Genomic DNA, 18,616 nt, shown 5'->3' with positions numbered 1-18,616 from the left:
GGTCACTTTCTGCTCGCTGTTGTGCTCCATGTTCACGGCCGCCGTGGCGCGACGAGTGTTGGCTTCAGCGAGCGTGCTGTTGTTGGCTACCCGTACCATGGCTTCGACCGCTGCTGAAGCCGCTCGGCCTGTACCGACTTACCTGCTCACCGGCTATCTCGGCGCGGGCAAAACAACACTACTCAACAGGTGAGCTCGTCTGTGCAGAGACAAGCAAGTGCGCCCAACTCATTAGCGCTGGCTGACCTTGTTTCCTCGCCAACAGACTGCTTCGAGAATCCAATACCCGCTTCGCCGTGATTGAGAACGAATATGGTAAGCCAGTCGCGCCTGACGCGCAGAATTCGTGCCGTTCTGCTCAGCGCATGCTCTCCCACTGTCGTCTACGTCATAGCCATGGAGTTTGCCATTGAAAATGAACTCCCGACTCAACCCCAGCCGGGGAGCTCCTCGTCTGGTGCTGTCAAAGTCTACGAGTTTGGTACGATGGAACCTGGTCCTGCCGACCGCATGTCGCACAAGCCGCATCAAATTTGCCCTCGGCTGCATTGATTTGCCCATCACCCGTCCGCGCAGGGGACGGCTGTGTCTGCTGCTCGGCAAGCGAGGAGTTTGAGCTTGCGCTCGAGGATGTTTTGGAGCGACGAGATGAGCTAAAGTACGAGGCTATTGTCATTGAGACAACGGGTCGGGCCCTGGCTGGTCCAGTAACACGCATTCTGCAGAGCCCGACCTTTGCGCCGCGCCTGGACCTCAGCGGGGTGATTACGGTCGTGGACGCCGTGCATGCTGTGCGGTACCTCGATCCGGCCAACCCTGCTGTGGAGTTTAAGGAGCAAATTCATTTTGCCGATACCATCCTGCTCAACAAAATGGATCGAGCAAGCTCCGATAATGTGACCCAGCTGGAGCAAGCCATCGCCACGGTACGGTCTGCTATCCCACGCCTCGAGACTTGCTTCCTGGTCAATTATATGCACCGTTCTGAACTCTTCTCTTCTCACTTGCTGCCATGCTCACTTCTATGCCTTCCTCGGTTCCTGGCTCATGCGCTCCGTCATCTCTATCGGATTGTCCTCCCAAACTACATGCCGTGTTTGCAGTTGAACACGCATTGCCAAGTCTATCACACCAGCTACTGTGATGTGGATGTCCAACAATTGCTGCGGTCCACTCGAGGCGCCAACCAAGCAGCCGGCCCGGAAGATGACGAACTCTTGGCATTGCAGCACGACCGCTCCATTTCTACCACGGGAGCCAACCTGGACAAGCCATTACCATCACGCGCGCGCTTTGAAAAATGGCTCCAGGAGGTTGTGACTGAGCATCACAATGATTTGGCTCGTTACAAGGGCGTCATTGTGACACGCACAGACCCCGCGCATGTTGCGCCCAACACGCGCGGAGATTTGGCAGTGTGGACCCTACAAGGTGTGCACGAACACTGGGAGCTGCAGCCTCGTGCCTTGGCACCTGACGAGCCACTGCCCATGACGCGCCTGGCCTTTATCGGTCCCAACATGGATCGCCATGTCATTCGGCGCCGTTTTTATGAGAGCTTTGATCCCAGCGAGTAGAGACAACACCAAACTTGTTGGCACCATCAAGGCCATGCTCCAATGATGAGCAGTGCTTGCTTGCCGCGCCGTTCGTCATAAATTTAGGAGAGATGGTCAATGACATTCAAATTTGTGTGACACCGGTCCCAGGACGGTGCCCAGCAGACATGGCACACGATCAAGACCAGGCTAGTCAGTTCAAGTGTCTCGCACCGCGAGCATACACACCAAGAGCACATGTAGCCAGAATCGAAGCCTCAGAGGAAACAGAATCGGTCATGAAAGACGTCTTTAGGCAGCAGACTCGGTTTCCTCGGTACCGTCTTCTTCGCTGCCCTCTTGAGCTTCTCGTTGGAGGACGGAGAGCTGCCATACCAGGCATGGCCCAACGACGATCAAGCTCAGCAAGAGAATCTATCACCAGCGCATGCGTTGCAAACGAGTAATCAGTGGTGGGTCCAACAGCCCAAGAGAGCTAGGGGGCGAGCAACCAGGCGCTTCAGCTTACATAGATGCCGTTGAGGTACCAAAAAGCCACCTGAAGCAAAGGCGCATCGCAGTCTGCGCGGCACTGGTTATCACCATGACACCTGTACACCCAGACTGAACCGCAGAGAATCCAAATGGCGCTATACAACAAGGAATGAGTGGGGAAAGGCAGGAGGCCAGATGAAACATGGGTCCTGCAACTTGTATAGAGAACAGCCCGATCGACTGCAGCCAGACTGCTTTTCTAGCATCAAGGTACGTACAGAAACAAGCGCACCATCTTGAGCAGCTCAGTGGCCCAAGGTGTCATCTCGCGGGGATCTGACAAGCACGCAAACGCGAATAAGGTCGGGAAAAAAACGGAGGAGGAAGAGGACGGCAGCCTCTGGCCTGTGAGTGTCAAGCAAGCCAATACATACTCAGGCCCTGTGCGCGTGCCCTGCGTGCTGAGCTATCCACGTGTTGAGTCAAAGCTAGCAAGACCAAACTGCTAATGCCGGTGGTAACAGCCCACGAGTTGATGCGTGGGTCACTGTGGCACTCCATTCGTGAACCTGTTATTTCCCCAACACCAAATTGACAATGACATGCATTTCCAAGCCACGGTTAATGAAAAAAGGAAAACTAAAAAAAAAAAAAAAAAGAGGAAAAGGCCACTCTCAAGCAAGTGGGGTCAGAGAGAGGAGGCGAGGCACCTCTCTGGATTCATACCGTGATTGATAAGAACAAAGGCAAAGCCCAGTGCAACGACAAGAAAGCTCAAGAACCATGCTATGAAACAAGAGACATGGCGAGCGACCAGCAAACACAGGTGTCAAAGGACGCAGCAAATCACGGATTGGCTGGAGAGAATGAGCGGCGTACACCCGTGAGGTGGACACGGGAACGCACTGCAGGCAATGAGAATAATCATGGTGACCCGAAACCGAAACCAGGTGCCGTGCCGGGCTCCATTGGCACCCAGGCCGGCTGTCGCTTCAGCCGAGCGCGCCAACAGGCTCTCATAAGTTGGTGGTCCATCTAATCGAGCGGCGTCCGATGAATCAAAAGTGAACAAGGCGGGTGCTGTACATGACTGGTGATTGGTTCAGGCAAATGGCGGGCGGCAATGATTCCAGGTGCGCACCGTTTGGGCGAGTTGTCGCGCTGCTGGCATCATCAGCGGTAACGGCGATTGCCGTGTCATGCACAGGTCCGCTTTCATTGGTTTCATTGGCTAACAACAAGTAGAGAGTGTGTGTGAGGTGTCCGAGACAGCAAGTGTGGTGCAGACGCGGGGGGATTTGACAGCAAGTTGCTTTCAAAATGTGCACATACGGCCAATAAATATTTCATTCTCGGGCGTCGAGGCGGGCGAGTGCAGATATACATCGATGATGTCGTCAGCGGTGAGCTCTTCACCCACGAGGCGACCTTGTTGCGAGTTCTGACAAGTTGACAAGAAGATCCTGAGACGAAGTCTTCATAGAGAAGGCGAGCGGGATGGGGCCAGGACACGAACCGGCTGTTGCAAAGCGCGGCGAAGCTTGATGGGTTCGTTCTCATCGAGGCCAGCTGCGGCCCGAACTCTTTGCGTGAGTTGTTCGTGTGAATCCAAATGCGAGACCTGTCGTTTCGTTGCCCAAGACCATCAGCAACGGGTCAAAGGAGGACCGGGATCAGGCTCGGATGCGTGCCTGCACACGCATGCCATCGACAAGCAGCATGGGCGGGGTGGGGTGCGCGACAGGGGTACATACGGGAAGCCGGAAATCAGCTTGATTCGGCACGCGAATGAGAATGGAAAAATCTGCACACCCCCGAGGGCCAGCCGCGACAGAGATGGTCCGGAAGCAGGAATGAGGTTGGACAGAGGTGCTGGAGCCGTGGCTCGCGGGGATGCTGCAAAGCCTGCGCACGTCATACCGGCCGTGTTGTACCACTGGTCCTTGACATCGTCGTAGCCTGGAAGGGCATCTTCAACATCAGGATCGGCGTTGACGCTAGAGACGGTTATGTGAGTTGACGGTGGTTGGGGCTGACCGGATCCGGTTGACCCAGCGGTGGACTATGGACCGAGGCCATTCAAACGTGAGAGGAGGCTGGCCAGGTGGCCCAGGTCCTCGATGGGTTATGCTCTGCCTGCTGATATAGTATTGGCCGCAATTCATCAAACCTGCGCCCGCCGTCCGACCATGATGGCAGGAAAAACTCGTTCCCAGGGTGCACTAAAGTTGTTGGCAGGCAGCCTGCTTCCTGTGACGAGGCGTCGATGGTACAAGTGCGCAGTCAGGATAAAAAGTCGCTCAATGTACCGCCTTTGCAACCACCCCCTAACCCCAGCACCCATACACCACCATACACGCCCATATACATCCACAAGGACCAGCACGCGACATACCCGGCTGCCGTCGAGCACCACCACCACCACCACCACCTCGCTCGGCTTGCTGCTGCTGCTCCTGTCCTCTGTGTGTGTGTGTGTGTGTGTGTGTGTGTGTGTGTCAGCAACTTGGTCCGCGGTGTGTGTGTGTGTGTGTGCAAGGGAGATGTGAACGAATAAAATGTCATCATTCTTAAACTATGTGTGTGTGTGTGTGTGTGTGTCTTCGTTTCTCCTGTTTCCGTGTTTGCTTTTTTCTGTCGCTGATCTCCGACCAAACCAATTCATTCTCTCTCTCTCTTTCTCTCTCTCTCTCTCACATCCGTTCTTCTGCGCACTGCACACACCGTCTGCCTCACAGGTTTTGGTCATTGCTCAGTGGCATTTGGATGATCGGTCATGGGGCATGGTCGTGGATCGGGTGGCTGGGTGGCTGTTGCCGTGGTGGGGATCGTGGTTGGGATTGGGTTTGGGATCCCTGAGGTGCGGGCTGACCCGCCGGCCGGCTACGACTGGCATGTTTTTCCAGCGATGACAGACGACTTTGAGGGGCAGCAGCTCAACACCACCAAGTGGCTGGATCACAACCCTGAATGGCAAGGTCGCCTACCCGGCCTCTTCAATGCCTCCAACGTCAAGGTTCGTCCATCACTGCAGCGCAAACCCCGGTACCAGGCCTGCAAAAGGGCTGCTGAACCTCGGCGGCACTGCCATGCCCAACGCTCACGAGCCGGCATTGAACATCTTGTAGGTGTCCAACGGCACTTTACAGCTGTGGGCCCGGAATGCCAATATTACAGACCCCAGCCTCCGCCAGCAGGGCTATGCCAACTTTACTACCAGCGCTGTCCAGAGCACAACCCTTGTCCGGTCAGTCAAATGCGCGATTTTCCTCGTGCTCTCCCCTTCACCTTTTTTGAAGCATGTCCACTCGCGCCTCCAGCCCTACCGGCCAAGCTCAGCTATTTTTACCCCCATGTGCTCGACTTGTTCGCCCGCTCATTATGTCCGCTGATTACGCCTCCATCTTGGCAGGTATGGCTACTTTGAGATCCGCTCCCGCGTAGGCACCTCTCGCGTGTCCAGCTCCTTCTGGTTTTACCACAACAACGGCACAGAATGGACCGAGATCGACGTCTTTGAAATGACGGGTGAAAATGCAGACCAGCCCCTTCCATACCAGGACACAATGCACACCCACATCTTCCAGCTTCCCAATACCGCTCCCGCAGACATTCCTGCCAAGTGCCACTGCCAACTCCCCACCTCTGCTGCACCTCAACAGCCTGCGCCCACCATGAAACTCAAGGACGCTGCTTCATGTCAGCGGTACAACATTACGACGGCAGCCACTCCTTTTGATGCTGACTTTCATGTCTTTTCTCTCCTCTGGACTCCAACCGTGCTTGAATATGCCGTGGATGGTGCCGTGTGGTGGTCCATACCCAACTACTGCATGCATCAACCCTTAACCCTGAACTTTGACCGGGAAACCATGCCCGACTGGTTTGGCCTGCCCGAGCCCACCCATCTACCCGATCGCCCCTTTGAAGTTGACTACGTCCATGCATGGCAAGCCTCCCGATATCCCCAGTCCTAAGCATGGTGGATGAGCCCACGCGTTCGACTCGCATGAAGACACAACGGCTAAGCAGTATAGTGGGGGCTAAATTTTCTCGATATGGCCAAGCAGGTGGCCCCAATTGAATAGCGGGCGTCGAGCCCAAGAAAAGCAACACGATCAAGCACAAGGGGTGAGAGGGGGTAACAAGTGCCCTCGGCAAGGCACGGGCGCTGAAACAAGGAGAAACACTAGCACTAGCAAACCCGCTGAGCAAGACTGACAGCTACCGGAGATCCAGGGCAGGATCAAAGGAGATGACAATTCGCTTGGACGGGTCAAGGTAAATACAGTAGTAGATCATGGCGCGACAGTTCATCAACACCTGCCCGAATCAATCACAGCAATACACATGCACCCGCATATGCACACACACACACAGATGCACACACACACACAGATGCGCACAGATACAGGATGAAGAAGCACAAGCACCAGCAGAATTATTTAAAAGGCAGTTGCATCAACGCATCAACCAAGGCAGGCGGGGGCTGAAACACGACAGCACGAAACCCAATTCACGCATCACACCGACAAACAACGTCATCGTATAAGATGTCAATCATCTTTACAAGTCGGACGTTTGACCATCGATGTTTTGTGCACGAAAGGAGAGCATGGGTGCCGTGGCCAGGCGACTGGTTGGCATAGGTGATACGGGCATGGGCACCCGACCACGACCAGGGACCAAATTGGCGCGCTTTGCGGGAGATTCCTCGCAAGTTTCCTGCGTTACCATTCGGTTCTCCAAAGGCGTCAACGGCTGAGGTGCTTGGAAAAATGCCTCGGCAGTGTCGTCCGTAAAGGACGCCCGCGAAGTCTTGGAGTTTTTCCGCTTGCTGCTGGTCTTGGCGTTGTTACTCGACCGCGATAGACTACGGATACCGCGGGCCATGCGCCCCACCGTGCGCCGCAAAAAGCTGCTGCGTCGCTTGTGCTCTCCATCGAGCTCACCCCCACCAAGAGACACATCGTGTGCCGCAATGCTGTGCCGCCGTTGCACGTCCTCCACGAGGGAGTGGCGCGAGCCGCCAGAAAAAGCCCCGATGCGCCCCCGAAAGGAACCGCCGAAAGAGTCGTCCAAAGATGCCTTGGTGCTGCCGCGGCGACTGGATTGATATCGCTGTCGGTCTTGTTCGACTTTGACCAGATTTCTTGCATCTTCGGCCATGGCCTATCCCCATCCACGGTGAGGAAAGCTGAAACCAGCACAACCAACAGCGGGACAGCGCCCAAGTCCAGCATTCATGACACGTACCGAAGGCACAGAAGTGTTGGGCAAATTGGAGATTGTTGTTCGAACACGCTGAATAAAACTCAGCTGCTCCTCCTCCGTCTCAAACTATACATGCAAAATCAAGCACCTCGTGTTAAGTTTCTTCTCGACCTTTCTTTATATTATTTTCAAGAAAATCATCGTCACGATTTGGGCAACTTCAAGGATGAAGCTTTTCCTGCACAAGTGAACCATGATGCTATGCAATGCATACCTTAAGCACGGTCTCGCTGGGCAGGTCGTCGTCTTCGCTCGTGTCCATGGCGGCAGCAAGCGCGCTCATGTTCAGCTCATTTGTGCGCACGACTGACTTGCGCTTGGAAAGGGTGCCGCGGGCCACGGCCCGAGGCAAGACCACCTCGCCATGGTCATCCAACCGCTGCAGACGTACTGAACGCTACGGGACGAGCCATACAACACGAATGAATTGTGGCAAATCAATCTCACCAATACACACAAGGCAGCAACTCAACACCATGTGTCTGTTTGCACAAAGGCAGCGCACACAGCTTACCCCATGTGCCGTATCAATGATGGCTTGAACGCTGTCAAGAGGCCAGTGACTAATGTATTTGTACTTGTAGCGTTGCTTGACGCCTAGTGCCACGCCCTTGAGCAGGTTTCGAGGGGCGAGAACCAAGATGACGTTGCTGATAAGCACAACGTGGCGCTGGCGACGTGAGTCGGCAATCTCGACACAGTTGGTGCGATAAATCAGCTCCACGGTCTGCCCTGCGGTGCCGCTGATGGTGCCACTGATGGTCTTGTCCCGCATGCCCTCGATCTGGTTGCGCAGCTCGAGGATCTCGCCCAGCTTCTCATTGCGAATGGTGATGTTCTCCGTGTGTCTGTTTAAGTTCAAAGAAAAACGAAGACGGGGTTCAAGAGTCAAGCATGAGTGGTCGGTCAGACATAGATAACAACCGTTGCAGCTATGAAAAGCGGACAATCTACGCACTGAAGGAGATGCTTGAACGCCGTTTTGACATTATTGAGGCCCGCCTTGTCGGGATGGGAGCTGGGCAACTTCTTGAGGATGGCATCAAGGTGGAGGTTGTAGCGCATGATGTGCTGGGTGGGAAAGCGCAGCATGTCCAAGACCCGTTGGCGCCGGCACTCCCTGAGTGACAAAAGGCGTCAGGAATTCGCCATTGACAAACGCAACGGGCCTTTGTGGATGGCTAGGAACTTGCAGTACTTACTTGCGCATTTCAAAGGCACGGACAATGTCGGCCAGGGGCCGACTGCGCTCCATGTCCTTGGCGAGCTCAGCGCAGTACATGTCTGTTTGCGCCACAATCTTCTTGTACGCACGTTGAAAGTCCTTGAGGACAGCATCAGAAAAGACGGGGGCCAAGCAAGTCTCGGGTGTCCAACGTTCCAGAGTCACCACTAGGGCCTCGACCACCGATCTACAAAAGCCCGAGTAAGCACAAGAATGACACCTTGTGAATGGCGGCAGCATTGTGCGATTGTGCCAGGGCAGCACCCATGACCATTGAAGCCGTGGTGATGCCCTTTTTTGAGACGCACCGTGCCAGCTCCTCCATAATGTGAAAGTGATCAAACATAGTCATCAAATGCGGATGCAGTCGGATGTTGGAATTGCCAATCATCTTTTGCAAGATCTACATTCAACCAGATACATCCCAAGTGAGTGGGTCATTAGGCTGGCATGGTGTCGTGTTTGGCGTTGGCGCGGGACATGATCCAGCTCCAAGTCAAAAGCACAATTGGCTGCGTGTGCGAGTTGGACGTACAATCATTTGTGACATGGTGTTTTGCAGAGTAAGCTCGCAACTCTTCATCTCCTCGACCTTCTCACGGCGCTTTGCACTGAGCTCATCAGCGGTGTCATCGTCTGCGGCATGACTTTCGCTTCGCGCACGATGCAACGGACTATGCCCACGGTAAACGCATCATGAGGCCCGGCGCACTACTCATGCATCGATTGACGGTTTGTGGGTGCCACGACCAAATCTCAAAGGCGAACGTACCTAGCAATCACCACCTCACGCTTGTGAACGTGCACCAGCGGGGAGTGGATGCCAGCCATGGACGCGTGCTTCTGCTTGAGCACGGAGAGGGGCGTTTTGATGGGAGTGTGGGTCGGGCTCGTAAAAGGGGTACTCATGGACACGTCCAGATCCATGCTGTCATTGCCGGCATCTGCCACGGGCTCAAAGTCAGCCGGCACAAAGGAGAATTTGTCTTCGGCCACGTAGCCGCCGACCTTGCGGCATTCGTTGCACCACTATTGATGGAAGATGAGAGCATACGGGTAAAGGCAAATTGTGAATGCTAATTAAGCGAGATTGTGCGTGTGTTTGACAAGGCCAGAGGGCCTGGGCACAGGACTCTGGTCAATGATTTACCTTGGTGTCGACCACGCGCATCCCACGAGCCCAGGCATCCTGCAGCATCTCCCAATGCTCTGTCATGGTCTTGGGATTGACGACGAGATGCGTGACACTACAAGAAATGACAGGTATGGGGTGAGGGCGGTTGCCGAGTTGAACAAGCTTGGCACGGCCGGTTAAAGCCAAAAAGGAGCCCTTTTTTTATTTGAGGCCTAGATGACCCGCAAATTTTGGCGTTGACGACCGTACCCATTTTCATCGATGGACTGTGCGGTCTCTGCCCCAAGCTCTTCGACTTGTGAGGCACAAAAGCGGGCCATGCTGTCGGTCAGAAGATACATGGCCTTGACGCCGGCCATGGGCTTGGCAAGGATTTGATATTCGCGAGTGGCCTCCACCTCGGCGCCATCCGAAGCCAAAAAGCGCTCGAAACACATGTCAACCCAACGCGGAAGTACGACCATCTTGTCCAACGCCTGGCCACAAGATGCGAATCCACGAATTTACATTAGAGCCACCGAGAACTCGCTGAAGCACCTCATGTTGCTGGCGTGTATCGGACCTCGGTTTCTGAAGTGTGTGCTTTGGCCACAATGATATCGGCCCGAGCGACATCAGTCACGGCCTGGGCGCCCATGTACTCGAGTTTGTTGCGCCAGGCCTACCACGGAGAGAGCGAGAGAGAGAGAGAGAGAAAGAGAGAGAGAGAGAGAAAGAGAGAGAGAGAAAGAGAGAGAAAGAGAGAAAGGCGAACAGAAAATTGTGGACCATGAGACTGAAGTTGTCAAGGACCCTGTGAAAGCGTTGGAGCAGTTATCGTACCTGCTCCAGCTCGCGACTGGCGTCCATCACCATGACGTTGAGTGGCTCATCATCCAATTCGCGGACCAAGGTTTGTGCATACACGCGTGTGGCTCGGGGCAGTTGCTACATATGATCGCCAAGGCTCTCATGAGAGATTGCAAGGATGCACTTGGCTGATGGGCCAAGCTGGTAGCACCGTGTGGGGATGCGCCTAGAGTTATCTGAATACACACCTCATACGAGCCGACGACTGCGTGGGGACCATACACGCGGAGCTCGGGGTGGCTGCGCAGGAGCTCAAAGAAAGAACCCTCGAAAGGTTTGGTGATGGCAACATCACCCAGGCCAAACTTGACAACTTCAGCCTGCTCTTCTGTAATGTGCACAATGGCTACATCGGGGGCGCGCAGGCGCTACGAAAAACAGAAAAGACGAGGCAATCACATTTCCATGCGCATATCAGAGCGGTTTGGGTATAGGCGGACAATGACACGATGTCGTGCCCGACAGTTTGAGCTGGGTGGGGAGCAAAGGTGCCAACCTGCTCAATGAGACAGCTGAGGCCATGATCAATCTGACCGTTGTCGCAAATATAAACGGTTTCTGTCAAAGCATGGTAGCAAGCAGATGAGATGACGCACGGGAGGCCGATTGTTCAAAAGGGGAATGAAAGCGTTGCAGTAGATTATCCGGCCTGCCAGGTCTCGCTACTCTGGTATGAATAATTTGGTGGAGGTGGATCGACTTCAAATTGCGACTTACTTTGTGGGCCGGCCATGATGGCGGCCAGGGGCAGGTGGCCGGTAGATCCAGCACTCAACGCGTGAAGCAATAGAGCCACACCCTTGCAGAGACGCGGTCGTGCACCAACAACGCCACACGCAATACTAGCAGAAAGAGCTAGGCCAATGCAGGTGGCTTGGTGGTGAAATCAATGAGGTCTGTGCTGCCCGCACGTTGAGTGGAGCTACAGACGCGGCGTGACGCGAGCAAAGGTCATTGATGAGTGTGGCTTTGTCAGCTGGCGTCTCAATGAAGCTGGAAGGGCCGCAGAATTGCTCGCAGATACACAGGCAAAAGAGGTGGGGGCAGGGTGGGAAGAGGCTAGCAAGGGCAGGGGTGGAGGGCTCGTCCTACAGATGATGCTGTGTGGTAGGCAAGAATGGATGGCGTTCAAATGATGGTCTGGGGAAAGTGGAATAGTGTGCGCTTCCTTCCTTCCTTCATGTGTCAAGGTGAAATTGGGCTGAGCAGAGCAGAGGGTGGTGTGACGCACGAGCACACAAGGAAGGAGCAAGATGGGGGAATGACCCGGACCAAATACATGCAAGTCTTTTCTGACACCCTGAGCTGACGCGAGCGTGCACGCAGATGCTGCACCTTGCATGCGCAGCAAGTAAAAAAGCCCCCGATCATCCGCGACCCGATCGCAGCTACAACATTCGCACAGTTACTCACCCAGTCACTGTGGACCGCAAGCTTCTGGCCCAACCAGTTGATGCGCTCAGGGGCACGTCCACGAGCGCACACGAGCGCGCACAGAGAGCGAGAGAGAGCTGTGGCTGTCCGCTGTCAAAGCGGCGTTTTCAAAAAAAAAAAAAAAAAAATCAAAAAGAGAGAAAATGACCAACACTCATTGGTAACAAATTCAAACTTGCGCGGGAAAGTTGACAGGCTTGAAAGCAAAAAGAAGTTTACTTCCAAACACCCTTTTAAATTTATAGTACATTATGGTGCGTTATTGTAGATGAAACAGATGTTAATGTAGAAACTTTATTCCAAACAGTGTTAGTTTAAGCGGCAAAAGTGGCAGTTTATGTTTATTGGCGTTGTGGATGACATTGGCCGTATTGCAACAGAGGCGGGGCGTTGTTTAGAATTGGCGACTGACCGACATCATGCCAACACTGGAAGTGGCCACCAACGTGAGCGCGCCCGCCGACAAGGGTGTTTTCCTGGCTGAGGCTTCCAAGATGGTGGCAGCGACGACGGGCAAACCCGAGCAGGTACGTGGTTGTACTGACCTCTGCCTCACAGCTCTTCTTGGCTGCACTTGGATGCCCGCCCCTCACACGCGAATGGCTCCACGAATCCCAACTGCTGGCAGTATGTGGCCGTGCTAGCCCGGTTTGAGCAGGACCTGTCCTTTGGCGGCTCGACCGATCCAGCCGGTATGCAATGCGCTCATGATGGTTTCTGAAGCTGGCTCAACTTTGCGTGATCGGCCGGGCCGCACTCACACGAAGGCCGGGGCCTGAACAAACTTGATATAGCCATCGTCAAACTGATCTCCATCGGACAGCTGGGTCCCGAGCTGAACAAGGAGCATAGCCAGAAGATTTGCGCTCTGCTGCAAGAGCGCTTGCAGTAAGTAGGCCAACTTTGGGAAGAATCCAACTCGGCACGTAGCCCGTCACCGCTGGCCGCCTGCTATTCTCACACGTGCACCCTCCCTCCCTCTTTCCGTGCATTCGCTGGGACAGGATCAGTCCGGACCGGTGGGTGTGATGTCTGGTGTACTCTTGAGAAGTCGGAGCAAAGATGAGCGCTTGCACTTGTGGAGTATCGCTCTCACCCATGCTGTCATTGCTGGCGCTTACCATGTGTCCATAGTGTCTACATCCATTTCATTGACATGGCACGCAGCGACCATGGCTGGAATGCCTCCACCTTTGCCTAAGCCGTGGCTGTGCTCAAACCGAATGTTTGCGGACGCAATCAAGACACCGGGTTGAACACAGTAGAAGAAGAGCACGGAGTGGCATATCGCCATCGTATCCCAAAGGTTGGCAAAGCTCAGTCATCAATTAAAATGTAAATCAATCAGTATGTTTCAAGGGACCTATCACTACGTAACTGGAAGCGCCGGGCGCCCGGGGGCGACCTCTGACTGGCAACTCTCCTACCCTCAAGCTTGAGCCGGGTCGAAAAAGGCTGGCTGGTGGAGATCGCCGACTTGGAGGTGCGAATGATCAGAGGCCACCAGCTCTGCGTTGAAACCTTGTACAAACGAGATGGAGGAGGCCAGACGCTCCCAGAGGTTGAAGAGGGCCACTACATCATTGCGCGCCAGGACGAGGGGAGTGTCGGGGTGCAGGTCGTCAAAAGGGGTGAAGAGGATTTTGAGCGCTGTAGCCAGGCCCCGGACTTGTAGCTTGCCCCACAAACGGCACTTGCGACACCCAACACAGTCCATGAGGCGCGAGACGTGGCGCAGGTGTGCGCGGAGCTCGTCCGCCAGCGCTGCCGACTCGGGGTCTTGAAATAGGGCGTGCTCATCAAAGGTGCGATCGCAAGTCTGTGCTGTCTGCACCAGCTGCATCACGGCAGCGCGGGTTGACATGCCATCTCGATCGCGGGCTTCGCCGAACAAGGGATAGCTCTCCCACATGGTCTGGGCCTTGACAATGGCGCGTAGCACGGTACTGTAGGTGAAGTAGAGATTGCGCAATCGTGCCGGACCCTCACCCGCCGTGTGCTCGGGCGCAAAGCGGCGCAGGAATTCCGTGGCGTTGGGCAGATAAGCGTCGGCAGTGGCATTGTACCAGCGGTGGGCCAGGTGCAGACTGATGGACGCGTGCATGCCAGAAAGCAGGCGATAAAAAACGCGCTCCTCCAGGCACATGGCATCCACGTTGGCAGCCGCAGCGGCCGTCCAGGTTGACGTCTCATCTTGGGGGCTGTCCACTTCCAATGCCTCGTTGTCGTTGTCAAAGCCAAGACCAGAGTCCATGTCCATCCCAATCTCCATGCTCCACGGATCAGTGGAAGGGAGACCAAAGAAATCGGCGGGGAGAGCGGCAGTAGGACGCTGCTTGATGAAGCAGTTGCTGTCATAGATTTCATTCCAAATTCGATGGGCGGCGGGTCCGCTAAAGCCCGTGTAGCCCTCAGGATTGGCCAAGAGATCAATGTACTCGAGTTGTCCGGCGCCAAGCTCAAACTCGTCGCGGAGACAAAAGTCAAAGGCATCCTGGTGAGGCGTTGGCTCAGCAAGATTGGGGTCCAACGTCTGGGAGACATTGTTCATCTCGACGCAGCGAGCATTGACCACGTGAGTGACGTGGGGATCCCGGGGGACGGCCTCTGGCAGCTCGGTAGCTTGGCAAGTGGAGATGGCACAGCTGAGAGAGCTGCACAGATCCTGGCTGTCGTCCCAAAGTGGGCAGGTGGCATCCAGATTGGTCTGAAAATAGCGGAAAAAAGGTCGTTGCACCAGCTCGCGCAGCTGCGGGTGAAAGATGCGCCGGTTCCACGCATTCACAACCTCAACGGTGCAGGAGCAGTCTTGGATGGGACCGCAGACGCCACAGACGCCGCCGTCCTCGGCTGCGCAATCCGTCACTTCGTGACTGCTACAGCAGGCCAGACCGAGCAACAGCACGAGTAGACCCAGGGTCACCCACCCCCAGCGAGGTGGCGAGTTGTCTGCCCAAGCCATGTTCCTTGATACTTGTCACGAGAACAATAAGAAGCGATGGAAAAAAAAAAACACCTCCAGTCGTTTCTGCCACACCTGCCCCAGATGGGCTCCTATCACCGCAAGGTCACAACGCCCCCGGGCCACGACCACCAACGCCAACGCCAACACACTGACACTCACTGACACTCTTAAGTTGTTGTGCCAAAGTCTGTAAAAAAAAAAATGAACGTCCGCGCGCTCTCTCTCTCCTCTCTCAACCAAATTCATCTCTCTCTCTCTCTCTCTCTCTCTGGCGCCACATCACACAAACACATCCATCGTCTAAAAATGGAAGAAATGATGACAAATTCGAGAGCAGCACTAGAGGCAAGCAAACGCAACACACACACACACACACACACCACGTGAAGTCTTTTACGACTTTTCTTCTCTCTGGACGACGAGCAGCAGCAGCAGCAGAGCAGAGCAGCAGTTGAGACTGTGAGACGGAGACGGGACGGAGATTGCGGCGTGAAGAGTCTGGAGTCGGGTTGGCTGGGGTGGCTTGGTCTTGTGAACGTCATGGCATCAGCGGCAGCAAGCACGGCGGCCGCGGCCACGACTCAGGCCGCACGCGGGGGCTTCTTCCGACGACGCATCGCCACGCCCATCAAGGAGGGTACGCAAGCGCTGATTCGCGACTACCGCGATGTTTTTGTCAACATGGCCAAGGATGCTCGTGATCGGCCCTTCCTGGCCGCGCTGAAGCTTGCCGCAGCCGGTACCCTGGCCTACGCTTGTGTCGAGACACCAGACGAGCACAGCTTTGAGAGCCGCCTGATGGATTCGGCCTCGGACATTATCGAATGCGCCGGTGTTCACAACGAAAAGTCAAACAACTATGTGCAGCGACTGATGGCCCTCCGTGGTGAGGGCCGCCTGGGCTATCTCTACCTCGGCCCCTGTGCCATCATGTATGAGAAACGCAAAAAGGAAGGTACCGAGGTTTTTGCCGCAGACTACATGCCCTGGCGCCTTGAAATCAAATGGATCTGGGACCACATTATTGAATGGGGCTATTTTCAGCAGTGGCCTCAACTTGAAGCCATGATGGTCGATTATGACATTGTGGATGAGTAGGCCTCAACACCAACACCGCCTCCCATCCATCGTTTCAGCCTCTTGCCCTGCCTGCTTTTTTTTTTTTTCCCTCCCTCCTCGTTGTTCTCCTTTCGAGTTTCTAGAGCCCATTGGTTGTCATGCCTGTGGATCACGCCGTGCCTGAGGCACGATCAACACCTTTGTTTCTTGGGTTTCCTTTACCCACTCGACTCGCGTGTGGGTGACATCCCACCTTCCCCTGTCACGAGCTGCGACCTGCAACAAGTCTGCGGTCGTTGATTCCTTCTTAGTTGTCACATTGGTCGGTGCTTCCTGGTCTCCCGCCCCTACTTTGCTTCACACCCTCTTGCTTTGGCGGCAGCTCTTGCGTGCTCGCGCCAGCCCCTCCACAACGCTGGTCGAGCTCAACAGTGACACGTATTCTTCTCCTTCTCTGCTGCTTCTTATGTTAGCTGAATTCAGCACTTGATATGATTGACATGTCGAAAGCAACAACCACTAGACAACAACCACTCACACGCACAAACAGACACACGCACGCGCCTGGCTTCGGCTGCAAGCATGCCGACAACAGGTACATGGCTAGGGTCCAGCACCAAAGGCAGGGCCGCGTTGCGGCAGTTAGGTGCAATTGCAAGTTCCCATGTTGCGACAACAGTCATAAAAGAGGCCGTCCCCAGAAACAACGGCAATCTTGCCATACCGCACGGGCGCAAGTGTCACGGTGGCAGGCGGTGCACGGCAAAGTTCGTTCAACAAGGCATGGTCTCGATACAGCGTCTTGTCAAACTCGTTGGGTTCGGTGCGTTTGGTGGGTGCAGGCTCTTCGGCCGGCGATTCACTCGTGCCCTGACCATCATGCCTGGCTCCAGGCTGCGCCTCGGTCTCGGCCTCTGCAGGAAACCCGGGCCCACGTTGACGACCCACGTGCCCCTGGCCCTGCAGCTCCTGTTGCCGCCGCAACCGGTCCTGATGCTGAGCTCGAAGCCGCGCCATCAACGCTTGACACGCCCTACAAACATACCAAGGCGCACCAAAGTACATCAGTTGATTCCAAGAGCAGGCCTGGCAGTCTTCAGAATAGCTACCGTGTGAAGCAAACCTACCGCACAATCTCCGAGGCCACATAGTTGGCAGCGTACATGTTGGCAAACTAGAGTGGTTCAGGGCAGGGCCAGATGCAAAATGGTAAGCACCAAGAAGCAGCCCGAGCATGGATGGTTGTTCGTGCGAATGTGTGCTCATGCCGGGTGCAGTGCGGTCCGTGAGGACGACAGACCTCAAAAACGTAGGCAGTTAGGACAACGTCTTGCCCCAGGCGTTGGCCCAGGATATAACAGACGCAATTTTCGTGGTCACCCACGGTGACGATGCGAGCGAGTGGGTGTTGAAGACCACGCGCGCCCTGCCGGGGTGGGGTGGGGACACCCCGCATCATCCCACGCCGGCAAGATATAGCCAAGGCCAATTGCTTGCTGACACCGTCACGGAAGACATCGCGCCGACGTTGCTGGCGCAGGAAGGAGATGACATTCATGCACACCTCGGGACCGGCTTGACGGGAATTCGGTACGTCATACGAGCCCAGGTAGCGACATTGACAAGGCTCGGAATCTGGTGGAAAATCATCATCCTCCTCGCCGGCTTCATCGTTGAGGTCTGCTCTCACCAAAGGCTGTGTATCGACGGCTGTAGCAGGGGAAGCAGCTGTGGCGGAGGCGGAGGCAGGGGCAGGGGCAGGGGCAGCGGCAACGGCAGGGGTGGCAGAGGCAGAGGCTAGCTGAGTCGGCTTTGAGCTTTCCTCTGCCAATCGTTCTGCCGCCTCGTGTTTGACAGCGGTTTGCGAGGTTTCGGCATCAGCCGCCACCACCACAGTCATACCACCACTCTGTTCTTCTTGGTCATCACCGTGACCGGGTGCAGTGGTCCGCTCCATTGCGCGAGCGGAGCGTCGATGCTCCATCCGATCGACGCTGTCTCCAGAGTCACTCTGCATGCCGTGATCGTCGTTGTGAATCTGCGTCAATGAGGATGCCCCCGACACAGATCCGCTGCCAACCTCCTCGTCAAAGTCAGCCATCCTGGTAACCACGCCGCGTGGCTCTCCCAGGTCGACAGGAGACCTACACCAGGTGCACTGTGTGAGACAACAAGCCTGGCAATACCTGTCCGGCGTGCACCGTCTTAAAAAGCCACTCAGATCGGCGCGTGCAATAGCCACATGAGCATCCCTACCTCGGTTGACGGCTGCTGCAAGCTCCGACTCAACCGGCCCGACTGCAGGAGCAGATGCGTTGGTACTCCCGCTTACATGCACATATGAGGGAGTCATAGACGCCCAACGAGCCAGGCAGCCAATCCAACCTTTGAGGAAGATCCGCAAAATGCAGCTACACCAGACAACAATCGTCTGGCAGGGGTAAATGATGGCCGCCGCGGTCCAGAGAGAGAGGCGGCACGACGGCAAAAAAAAATTATAAAAATAAAAAAGGAGGCGGTGAGTTGCACACACACCCGTTTCTTCACTCAATTGGTACTTTATGTGGCTTTAATTAGAGTTAATGTTGTTTTCTTCTCTTGTTACATTGAGTTACTATATACTTCTTGAACAGGTTATTGAA

The 18,616-nt window shown here is 55.2% G+C and overlaps 7 protein-coding genes across 7 annotated transcripts; 3 read left to right on the top strand and 4 right to left on the bottom strand.

Annotated features, from left to right (window-relative positions):
* Positions 1-28: 28 nt before the first annotated feature.
* MONBRDRAFT_26166 (uncharacterized protein) lies at positions 29-1,577 on the top strand (the record flags this gene model as incomplete). Its single annotated transcript, XM_001746631.1, has 5 exons — positions 29-189; positions 266-315; positions 395-481; positions 577-926; positions 1,104-1,577. The coding sequence occupies 5 exons, from the start codon at positions 29-31 to the stop codon at positions 1,575-1,577; spliced, it is 1,122 nt and encodes a 373-aa protein (XP_001746683.1).
* Positions 1,578-4,724: 3,147 nt separating this feature from the next.
* Positions 4,725-6,144, top strand: MONBRDRAFT_37405 (uncharacterized protein). The gene is made up of 3 exons (XM_001746630.1): positions 4,725-5,049; positions 5,162-5,280; positions 5,446-6,144. The coding sequence occupies exons 1-3, from the start codon at positions 4,810-4,812 to the stop codon at positions 6,008-6,010; spliced, it is 924 nt and encodes a 307-aa protein (XP_001746682.1). The 5' UTR covers positions 4,725-4,809; the 3' UTR covers positions 6,011-6,144.
* Positions 6,145-6,599: 455 nt separating this feature from the next.
* MONBRDRAFT_26164 (uncharacterized protein) lies at positions 6,600-10,328 on the bottom strand (the record flags this gene model as incomplete). The annotated part of the gene is made up of 12 exons (XM_001746505.1): positions 6,600-7,205; positions 7,290-7,373; positions 7,522-7,704; positions 7,822-8,155; positions 8,266-8,427; positions 8,510-8,719; positions 8,841-8,935; positions 9,068-9,206; positions 9,305-9,561; positions 9,683-9,779; positions 9,917-10,143; positions 10,230-10,328. Coding segments are annotated over 12 exons (2,493 nt in total), but the record flags the coding sequence as incomplete, so codon positions are not given.
* Positions 10,329-10,480: 152 nt separating this feature from the next.
* MONBRDRAFT_8928 (uncharacterized protein) lies at positions 10,481-14,096 on the bottom strand (the record flags this gene model as incomplete). The annotated part of the gene is made up of 2 exons (XM_001746504.1): positions 10,481-10,505; positions 13,483-14,096. The coding sequence occupies 2 exons, from the start codon at positions 14,094-14,096 to the stop codon at positions 10,481-10,483; spliced, it is 639 nt and encodes a 212-aa protein (XP_001746556.1).
* A 152-nt stretch (positions 14,097-14,248) lies between these two features.
* On the bottom strand, positions 14,249-14,912 carry MONBRDRAFT_26162 (uncharacterized protein; the record flags this gene model as incomplete). The annotated part of the gene is made up of 1 exon (XM_001746503.1): positions 14,249-14,912. A coding segment is annotated over one exon (664 nt), but the record flags the coding sequence as incomplete, so codon positions are not given.
* Positions 14,913-15,455: 543 nt separating this feature from the next.
* Positions 15,456-16,013, top strand: MONBRDRAFT_8926 (uncharacterized protein; the record flags this gene model as incomplete). Its single annotated transcript, XM_001746629.1, has 1 exon — positions 15,456-16,013. One exon carries the CDS (start codon positions 15,456-15,458, stop codon positions 16,011-16,013), a length of 558 nt encoding a protein of 185 aa, XP_001746681.1.
* A 1,084-nt stretch (positions 16,014-17,097) lies between these two features.
* Positions 17,098-18,075, bottom strand: MONBRDRAFT_26160 (uncharacterized protein; the record flags this gene model as incomplete). The annotated part of the gene is made up of 2 exons (XM_001746502.1): positions 17,098-17,148; positions 17,275-18,075. The coding sequence occupies 2 exons, from the start codon at positions 18,073-18,075 to the stop codon at positions 17,098-17,100; spliced, it is 852 nt and encodes a 283-aa protein (XP_001746554.1).
* Between the last annotated feature and the right edge of the window lie 541 nt (positions 18,076-18,616).

This window comes from Monosiga brevicollis, genomic scaffold, assembly GCF_000002865.3.
Source record: "Monosiga brevicollis MX1 MONBRscaffold_13 genomic scaffold, whole genome shotgun sequence".
NCBI classification, from domain to species: domain Eukaryota; class Choanoflagellata; order Craspedida; family Salpingoecidae; genus Monosiga; species Monosiga brevicollis.
Note: the sequence above shows the minus strand (reverse complement) of the source record. Positions and strands in the feature narration are given on the sequence as shown.